This window comes from Corticium candelabrum, chromosome 5 (assembly GCF_963422355.1).
Source record: "Corticium candelabrum chromosome 5, ooCorCand1.1, whole genome shotgun sequence".
Lineage (NCBI taxonomy): Eukaryota > Metazoa > Porifera > Homoscleromorpha > Homosclerophorida > Plakinidae > Corticium > Corticium candelabrum.
The window spans coordinates 8,356,314-8,366,313 of record NC_085089.1 but is presented as its reverse complement, the minus strand read 5'-3'; the positions used below and the strand labels follow the sequence as shown (position 1 = coordinate 8,366,313).

At 43.5% G+C, this 10,000-nt stretch overlaps 3 protein-coding genes across 4 annotated transcripts in view; all 3 read right to left on the bottom strand.

The window, feature by feature from the left end:
* LOC134180282 (uncharacterized) overlaps nucleotides 1-6,774 on the bottom strand; it is a 14,132-nt gene extending 7,358 nt beyond the window's left edge. The window contains exons 1-2 of one of the 2 annotated variants that reach the window (XM_062647404.1): nucleotides 6,352-6,774; nucleotides 57-637 (exon numbers count right to left, since the gene is read on the bottom strand). In XM_062647404.1, coding sequence (XP_062503388.1) covers nucleotides 57-637; nucleotides 6,352-6,617 — 847 coding nt within the window. In that variant the 5' untranslated portion in view covers nucleotides 6,618-6,774. The remainder of the gene's footprint in view (nucleotides 1-56; nucleotides 638-6,351) is intronic. The other variant, XM_062647405.1, reaches the window with a different exon arrangement.
* Nucleotides 6,775-6,964: 190 nt separating this feature from the next.
* Nucleotides 6,965-8,557, bottom strand: LOC134179838 (uncharacterized). Its single transcript, XM_062646825.1, has 3 exons — nucleotides 7,650-8,557; nucleotides 7,383-7,502; nucleotides 6,965-7,317 (listed from the first exon to the last, which is right to left on the bottom strand). The coding sequence occupies exons 1-3, from the start codon at nucleotides 8,518-8,520 to the stop codon at nucleotides 7,247-7,249; spliced, it is 1,062 nt and encodes a 353-aa protein (XP_062502809.1). The 5' UTR covers nucleotides 8,521-8,557; the 3' UTR covers nucleotides 6,965-7,246.
* A 364-nt stretch (nucleotides 8,558-8,921) lies between these two features.
* LOC134180047 (apocarotenoid-15,15'-oxygenase-like) overlaps nucleotides 8,922-10,000 on the bottom strand; it is a 2,990-nt gene continuing 1,911 nt past the window's right edge. Inside the window, exons 5-7 of the mRNA XM_062647122.1 lie at nucleotides 9,994-10,000; nucleotides 9,619-9,933; nucleotides 8,922-9,378 (exon numbers count right to left, since the gene is read on the bottom strand). The exon at nucleotides 9,994-10,000 is cut by the window's right edge and continues 121 nt beyond it. Of these exons, the coding sequence (XP_062503106.1) occupies nucleotides 9,073-9,378; nucleotides 9,619-9,933; nucleotides 9,994-10,000 (628 nt within the window). The 3' untranslated portion in view covers nucleotides 8,922-9,072. The remainder of the gene's footprint in view (nucleotides 9,379-9,618; nucleotides 9,934-9,993) is intronic.

Sequence of the window (10,000 nt, the reverse complement as noted above, 5' to 3'; positions counted from 1 at the left end):
TACATACATATATACATACATACACATATACATACATACATATCATATATACATACCAGTGCTCGTTATCGGTTTGTAACGATAGCATCCTATAATATACGGACTCTTAAACTTGGTTGTGTGATAGACATATTGTTGCAGTTCTGTGTCATAACGGCCATTGCAAGCATCTAAATCTGTTGGACGTTTGTCGCCTTCGCCGATAGGCCCATACACAGGAATACCATCGAATGCATATCCAAGCTTCGGAGAACGCTTTCCAGTAGTCGCATTGATTTGAGCACCAGAAACACCGAATAGACATCCATTGGTTTGTCGTTGATAATGATAGTGATATGCGCCTCGTTGATCCGGATGACCGTGACATAGATCCATTACTTCATAACCCGAGCTGTTTGTGTTGACTGCATCCTCGTGCATGTTGTTGTATAAGTTGAAAAATGGTACTCCGTTGAGTGCGAAGCCGATCGGTCCCATTGGAAGAGCAGAGAAGTCGTCGACGACAGATGCGGGTATTGACGCTTTCTTGGTGGGATTTCTTGGTATTGTCCAGCTGTATGATTGCTGTTGTATTGTGTTAGGATTGTTGGGATGACCACTTCCAATTGTATCGAATTGCATAGGAAATTTCCCAACTCTAGAAAAATCCCAACATCACGTTACTAGTAGATATATTTGTATGTCAATAAGGTAATATATACAATTAATTAATTGATGAAATAACAAACTGTAGATTTCTAACTGCACACACGTTCGTGAGTATCCCTCTTCCTTCATTTGTTCCACTAATTTGACGTAAACTTCCCTGTTTCTAGCACAACCTTCAATTTGAACCTGGATGCTATCCTCACCCCACAATTCAAAGAGGTACAAGGTTTCGTGCTCTGACCATGCCATTTTCGTATCTAGTGAGCATGCGTGGCCGTCAGCCTGGCTTGGCCTGCAAACTGTACACACGATGATTTCAAGCCGCGCTGACACGGCCAACCCATGCTGGCACGGCAAGTTGTGGTGGGCCAGGCCAGCACGGCTCGGCACAGCTCGGCCCGCATTCACATGACGATTTCATTCAGTGCTGACCCATTCCAGCCCGCACTGCCCCAGTTAGGAGAGCTCGTGTGAATGAGGTAATAGTAGAGATCTCATGCAAATTAAACTTACCAGAATTTTAGAAAGACGAGCAGACAAACAGACAGACAGACATTCAACACTATGTTCATTAGGATAATACTGTAGCTATGACGACAGACAGACAGACAGACAGACAGGCAAACAGATAGACAGGCAGACAGACAGACAATTTATTCTCATACAGATTTTACTTGTACATATGCTAGGATTTTTAAATACAAATCAGTCCTTGCAAACAACAAAGTCATTAACTAATGGACTTGACTTTTGAATGTCAAAATCAAATAATCTATCTAAATCACCATGATTAGGTGACAGTTTTGAAAGTTTTCTAAGGATAACTTTGGCATTGCATCTTTGCACAATTGTAGAAAATCTTTTTCTCCAATACGACAGACAGACAGACAGACAGACAGACGGATCGGGATACATATAGACAGTCAGACAGACAGACAGACAGACAGACAGACAAACACACAGACAGACAGATAGAGGACATGTGTTGTAGAGGATTTAGCCTCCATCTGTACGTACTTTGTTCTATTGAATAAAATACCTTTGACAGATAGACAGACACAGACGGATGGAGATGCATATAGACAGACAGACAGACAGACAAACAGACAGCTACAGCAATGCAATGCAAAAGTAATCTCTAGGAAGATGGCAGTAATTTCAGCTGGACAAAAATCTTGCAGTGTCCTTGACGAATATCAATTTGTTTTAAACTAAGTGGTTAAATGTATTCTGATCCCCTATGAGGTCATCTGTTGTAGCCTTAAGTGTTTGTTGTTGATTTAGAGGAACTTTACTTAGAGACTAGCTTTTAAGCTCTTGATGGAAATTTCTTTGGATTTGAAATATATGTGTATTTGACAGACAGACAGACAGACAGACAGACAGATTCTTTTTGGCGTCAGCGGTTCTTTCCGCTTTCATCGGTTGCGTCAGTCCTATTGGGTTGTATGGAGTCCCCGTTTCTGGAGTGAACGCTTTTGTTGAGTTACTTTTCGTCGTATGTTGTTTCCGTGGCTTATGTTTCTTTGTTGTGATCGAGTTTGCGTTCTGTCTTTACTCTTGTGGCTTCAGTGTCTGGGATTATCGCAGCCTTACCTTGCCCTCGTGGCCTAGTGCGTCTTCTCGGATTCTGTCGTCACCATCTCCTGGTCTTCTTTGGATTCATTTCTTCTGACTTGCGTATCTTGTACCTAGCTCTAGAGTCTAGCCTCTCGTATGTAGTTTGCAAGTTTTATGTTGTTACTAGTGTTGGACTTTAGTTATAGTTATGTACTTTGCAGTGATGTATAATAGTTCCATGTTTGAAATATATGTATTGACAGACAGACAGACAGACAGACAACACATTGGAGAAGACGCTTGTCAGTACAACTTCAGCGTTGCAATGCCTCGGTGTTGGCTAGAAAGATGATCAGAGTAACATATGGACAGAATACTGACCAGAGTTTAGATGTTGTTCAACTTTCAATTCAGTAAACTAAATTTCGGTTTGTAGGCTCCGTAGGGGAGCTTTTTAATGCTAATTGTTATTTGTGTAATTGTAATTGTAGTTGTGACACTTGTTGTTCATTAGCTGTTACTTTAGTTTCACCTGTATTAGCTTTGATGTATAAAAATATATGAAAATTTGACAGACAGACAGACAGACAGACAGACAGACAGACAGACAGACCCGGATATTGATGGTGGCGGCTGAACTTTCCTGACTGTCAGCCCAACGCTTTCCCTCTTTCTATCTTTTGATATGTCTCAGCTAGAGAGCTGTCCCTATGAGTCTTGTCATGTTTCTGGCACTCTTCAGAGAGTTCTCGGTCATACTCGTCACGCTCATGACCCAAATCTTCTACCAGGCGACTTCATCTCTCGTCATAGCTTACAGCGTTGCCCCCACTGCTCCAAATGGTTTCTAAAGCTTGGGCAACACATGTCTCAATGTAGGAAGCGGCAGAGTTTTCCCGTAAGTGGCCAACGGTCATCCGCACCAGCAGACACAAGTGCGCCATCACCACCGTCACCTTCGTTGAGGAATGCATCCTCCACAGTCGTGCCAACTATGGTATCTGAGCCTCAAGATCTTTCTCAACCTGCGAGTAGTGTCAGTGCACTCAACCCGGAATCTACCGCTTGGCGTTTCATTCGGGACCTCCCAGTGCAGTCAATCTTGGAAGCCACGCCCCCTCGCGTTGTCCAAACGATCAATTCCTCCGTCAAGGCTCGTTTCCAGGACTGTTGTGCTATTGCCCTAAAGAAAATCCAAGATAACCCAGATGACGATTCGGCATGGAAGCTTCTCTTTCTCATCCCTCGCATGCTTCTCCGACCTATGGTGAGAGGTGGCAAGAACGGCCTTCGAGATGTAAAGTTAGCGTATGAGAAATTTTTGAGCTGGCAATGGGAGGACCTTGTCAAACTGCAAGGCTTGCCGACCAAACGAGCTTCGTATGGAAGTGAGGAAGCCAGGATAGCAGCGGCACTAAGATTAGTGAGATGTGGTGAGTTGTCACGTGCGTCTAAGGTCCTCACTAGCACCGGATTGGCTGAATCGTCAGCGGAGACAACCGCAAAATTGGCACTAAAACATCCAAGGAGGTCAACAACAATAATAAGGGAGGCTACACCTCACCACGAGTCCATCAATTTAACTAGATCTATTCTCTTTGATGTTATCAGACGATCACCGCGTGGATCTGGAACAGGCCCGTCAGGTTGGCGCTTTGAGCATTTGAAAGTGCTAATTGAAAATGATTTCACTGCTGATTGCCTCTTCTCTGCCTGCACTGCCATCGCTCATGGGATACTTCCTGAAATAGCTACCAAGCTGTTGTCTTCTTCCCGGTTAATTGCTATCCCCAAGCCAAATGGCGATGTGAGACCCATTGCTATCGGAGAATGCATTCGCCGAGTAACCTCGAGAGCCATCTGTGTGCAAATGAAAAACAGTTTTGCCAGTTTCTTCTGCCCTATCCAGCATGGAGTTTCCACAGAGAATGGTTCAGAGTTAATTATTCACCATATTGAGCTGATGCTGGAACACAACCCTGATTGGATTGTGCTGAAGTCCGATGTAAAGAATGCATTCAACTCTATCAATAGACATCACCTGCTCAACGAGCTACGCCAGTCCTTCCCTGAGCTATACAATTACGCATCACAGATGTATGGTGGATTCAACTCACTAGTCTTCATGGAGGGTGGTACAGCAGTCGCTATATCATCGGAAGAAGGCATCCACCAAGGCGACCCTCTTGGTCCAGCCTTGTTTGCCACAGCAATTCATCCAATTCTGAGGGATCTCCAGGAAAGATTTCAAGAAATTCATGTCCTAGCTTACCTTGACGACGTGTTTCTATTGGGTCATCCGGACAAAACCTTGGAAGCTTTCCAGAATCTAAAGGATATGTTCCTTTCTGGCAGTTTATCCGTCTCAGACTCCAAATGCGAGATCTTCAGTCCTTCAGGTACCATCAATACCGCTAATACTTACGTTCAAGTAACATCTGAGGGCTCAATGTTCCTCGGAACTCCCATCGGTTCTACTGCTTTTGTTGAGTCTTCTTGCTCTCAGATCGTTCAGTCAGGGTCTTCTTTGTGTGACTATCTTCCAAAATTAAATGACCCTCAAAGTGCTCTCCTGCTCCTTCGTCATTGTCACGTGCCGAAGCTAGACCATCTGGCCCGGACTGTACATCCGAATAATATTAGGAAAGCTGCTTCTATCCACGACTCTATGACGCGCGCAACATTTTCACAAGTACTAGGCTTCCCCGAGTTGGTTCTTCCATGGGAGCAAATATCACTGCCAGTACGTCTGGGTGGATTTGGTATGTCATCCCTGTCGTCCACCTTCAAACTCGGTTACGTGGCTTCATGGATACACTCACTTGCTGAGCTCCCACTTCGTTTTCCTGCTGTAATACCCATGGTTGACAACGTGGTTGACCATCAATTTGGTTCAGTTGGTGATGCTCTTGCCAAGTCCATACCTCCTGACAAGCTTCTGTCTGGCTATCTGGCAAATCCTAAGAAACTTCAAAGCAGACTTTCAAATCAGTTCTTTGCAGACCAACTACAACTTTCATTAAATAACTCTGCTACGGCTAGAGATGCCTCTAGGTTATATTCCCTACAGGGAAAAGGAGCTGGAGCATGGCTAAATGCAATCCCTGCATCACAAGGTTTCGCATTCAAACCCTGCAATTTTCGCTTGGCGTCGCTTGTGAGGCTTGGATTGCCCATCTCTCTGTCACATTGGTCAGAGGCATGCAACTGCAGTGCACCACTGGATGACAGCGGATACCACCTACTCACATGCAAGACCGGTGGAGGCCCTATTTGGTCTCACGAATCAATTGCTGGGGTGTGGTCTGAGTGCCTTAGGAGCCTCCAAATCCACCATCGACGGGAGCCAAGGAACAGATATGTCACTTCAGATTACAGGCCTGACATTGTCATGTTCGATTCTGAATCAGCTTCCAACCTCGACCTGGACATCTCTCTAGCCCACCCTTGGAGTGCGGATGCATTTCCAAGCTCTGCTGATAGAACAGGCGTCGCTGCTAAACAACGTGAGAATAGGAAGGCGGCAAAATACAGCCAACAAAAGCTCCCTGGGACTTCAGTTCTCAAAGCCATCCCCTTGGTATTCGAACATTTCGGTGCATGGGGAGAAGAGGCCAGGAACTTCTTGCGAAAGCTAGCAGCTATCTCATCAGACGAAGTTGGTCAGCCAAACGCACCGGAATTTGTGAACTTCTGGCGTAAACGTTTTTCAGTGCAGCTGCAAAAGTGCAACGCACGGGTCATTCAGAAGAAATTGAATGTGTTGTGTGGTGGGTGTCAGATTCCCGAGTCACTCAGCACTCAATTCTTTTATCATTAGTGTACTTTTAGTTGTCTCTTTTGCCTCAGAAAATATGTATACACTTACCTATGAACACTATAAAGCATTTAGCTTTAGTCGAGTAGTTTCTGCTGTGATGTATGATAGTGTGATTGTAAGAAATAAATGATGACAGACAGACAGACAGACAGACAGATTTGTTTTATTGTCATCAAACGTCACTACTTACATCACTTGCTGCAGTACTAAAAGTTCTACTTTCCTACTGTTCTTCGTTTTAATTAATGAATAGAACTATGACAGACAGACAGACAGACAGACAGACAGACAGACAGACATACAGACAGACAACACATTCTCGCCTGTGTGCTGGAATGCCGGCGCTGCTAATAACCAAGTTGTCTCCATCTTCAGTGCACGACACGCTGCTCGTCAAGGTCGTGTCAAGCGTGCCATCCTTATCCCAGACGATATTCGAGGTTTGCGGCGAATCACCAGAATGAGACTTGGCGGTAACGACAGTGGGATGACCTCCCGACATGAGACCAAGATCTGAACAGGTCGTGGTGGAAGATGAGAGACTACGAAGTGTGGCAAGGAAGAAGAAAATAAGAAGTACGTTGGCCATGTTGATCTCTCAGTTAGAATAATAATCGTCACGTGCGGTGCTTGCCGTGCCAGGAGGCACGTGTGTAACTTGCATTTGTGACGTAGACGTGCATGTCACTGGCTGGCACGAGAAACAAACGAAAATCAATACTAATTAATTAATAATTTATTTATTATCTGCAAGTAGTAGACGTGTGTGTGTGTGTGTGTGTGTGTGTGTGTGTGTGTGTGTGTGTGTGTTTGTCCAGTAAGCTGAGCGTCATGTACCCACTGGTTCTAGATCTATGTTGCCTATTTGGATTTGAGTGGTGTACAACCATTTTCTGATTGACCATTGAGAGTACTATGAAGTGTGCAAGTCAAAAGTAATCAATAAAAATCAATTAACTAAATACTACAAAACCACACACACACACACACACACACACACACACACACACACACACACACACACACACACACACACACACACACACACATTGACACACACACACACACACACACACACACACACACACACACACACATTGACACACACACACACACACACACACACACACACACACACACACACACACACACACACACAGAGTACACCTAAACTACTAGCCACCAAATCGTCTAGAAAAATTCTAAACACATTGCTGTTCACATGGCAATGAATAAGGTAGACAGTACGATAATCATCGACAGCACACAAAAGTGCAAAACACTATTCCCTAAACAGATTACAATTACAATTACAGATAACAACTTGGCAATAATAATGAGCAAGATGACAAACCTTGAGCTCCAGCTGTAGGATTAGCACCAGGACCAGTTGCTTGAACACCTTGAGTTGAACGCCCAGCATCCCCAGTAGCCATAGGACTATCAGTAGACCTCATTGGTGGTTGACCACCAGCTAGTAAAGTACACATAACCAAACACATTAGTGTGTGTGTGTGTGTGTGTGTGTGTGTGTGTGTGTGTGTGTGTGTGTGTGTGTGTGTGTGTGTGTGTGTGTGTGTGTGTCCATCCATCCATCTCTCACTACAAACAACACACTCACTCGTTGCCGCCACATATCGATAACATCCGATGATATACGGCTCAGTAAACTCCGTTATATGATAAACATACATATTCAACTCGGCATCATCCCGTCCATTGCAAGCATCAAGATCAGTCGGCCTCACCCCACCACTCGTCAATGGTCCATAAATCGGAATACCATCAAACGCATAGCCAATCTTCGGCGATCGCTCCGATGAGTTATACACAATTTGAGCTCCATTTTCACCAAACAGACATCCATCAGTCGGAGTCTGGAAATGATAATGATACGCTCCTCGATCAGTCGGATGACCATGACACAGTCCCATCACTTCAAACCCACTGCTGTTTCGACTGACTGCGTCCAGCCTCTGGGCATTGTATGGATTGAAGAAGGGCACACCATTAAGGGCGAACCCGATTGGTCCCATCTGGAGGGCAGAGAAGTCGGTGATGACAGACTGGGGTGTGTTTGTTTTCTTTGTTGGCATTTTGGGTATCCTCCAGTTATACGTCTGCGCGGTTAGCGAATTAGGATTGTCAATTCTCGGCTGTCCGTTCCGTCCAAGGGCGCCGGTTGTCATCGTTGTCATGGGAAATTTGCCGATGTTGTGGGCGGGAATTCCATTGCTGCGGATCAAGAGCGTATCGACCTCGTCCGTGCACGAAACCGTGCTCGTGTAAGAAGTCAGACGTGTACCGTTTGATGACCATGTGATGGACGACGTTTGAGGCGAATTTCCCGAATATTCGGTCCACATGAACTCCGTCGGATTGCCGCCACTTAGGAGGCCAAGACTGGCGCATGTGTTCATGTTTGCTGCATCTAGTGGGCAGCATAATAGCAGCAGACTCAGTGCGAGATAGATACCGCGTGTAACTGACATTCTAGTCGGCGAGGGAGAGTGTGAAGTGATGCGAGATGAGAGGCAGTTGAGTAGAGGGTCTCAGCTTTCATTGATAAACTTCATGATTGGTCGGTTTCTAATTTAATTATTATTGTTGACAAATCATGTGCAAGGTGATACAAACAGTGTGTTGAGATAGGGCGGAGGCTGACATATGGTGTGTACACTAATTGTAGTGCTACATATGAGTTTGAGAGGCTGTGGCTAATTGGCCCCTCCTAATCACGTGCTCTTGAATGATATCAACTATGTAGGTGCTCCACTGATGGGCAAAAATTTTCGACGTTTTCTCCAATTCATGGACGGACTTTTTAGTCACGTGAGTCATGTTGCCTAGTATTCCCTAGTGGGATGACACCTTAATTAATTAAACGAAAATACCAACTAATATATATAGTTGCAATTTTGACAAAAATCACATCCACAATTTTGATCACATGATCACGTTTCCATAGCGTCATTAATTAAGTATAAAATATGTTAGTAACATTCAGTTCGAATTTTTAGCTGAAACGAAGGTTTTCGTACCGATCACAGCTTTGATGTTGGTGGTGCAGAGACGAACACGTCGGGAGTAAAGCTGCCATGAAAACCATAGGGAATGTGATGTTTTAGTTTTAGACAAATGCGAGCACATGGATCCGCATCTATGTGTCGAGCGTCCAACACAATGAATTCTGTTCTGTGTAGTTCTGGATTGTAAAGCTGAACGAGAACATAACCATCGTCGTCATCCCCTCCTTCATATGATGAATAGCCGTGTCGAGGGGCAAACACCGGCTCTCCTATTGAACCGTGGGAATAATATACTTGACGACTTGAACTCAAATGATCAAACTATAAAATAATTAATTAATAATAAATTTTTATTAAATTATTAATTTTATTAAAAAATATTTTTTCTATTTTTTTGATTTTATTACATTATAATTTTATTAAATTAAACTTTTTTATTAAATTATTAATTTATTAAAAAATAAGTTTGTTTTTTAATTTTATTAAATTATAAATTCTTTATATCAATTTTACTAAATTAAATTTTAAATCAATTTTAATAAATATAATATAATATGTTACCTTTATGACATCCCTGTATGGCAAGTTGTAACCCTGTCTGTCACTCGCCATCAAGTAGTTGTATCTTGACGTTGATAAGCCATGACGAAAAGGATGAACGGTTGGAAACTCAACGCTGGCAAGATCCGCCATCTCTTGACTGCATGTCAGTTGCTTCACATCAATATGAAATTTGAAGAGCCGACCGGGTGACACACTGACATTTGACAATGCAATCTCATCATCAAATGTCATGTTGAAATTTGTATCAAGACAAACGGCAGTAAAATGTATGTTGTCGTGTCTGTCCTGATACGCAGTTCCATAATGAAAAATCTAGACAGAAAGTGGGGATACAGACAATGAGGTTGTGTTATAGAGTTTGTTGTGTAGTACGTGGAAT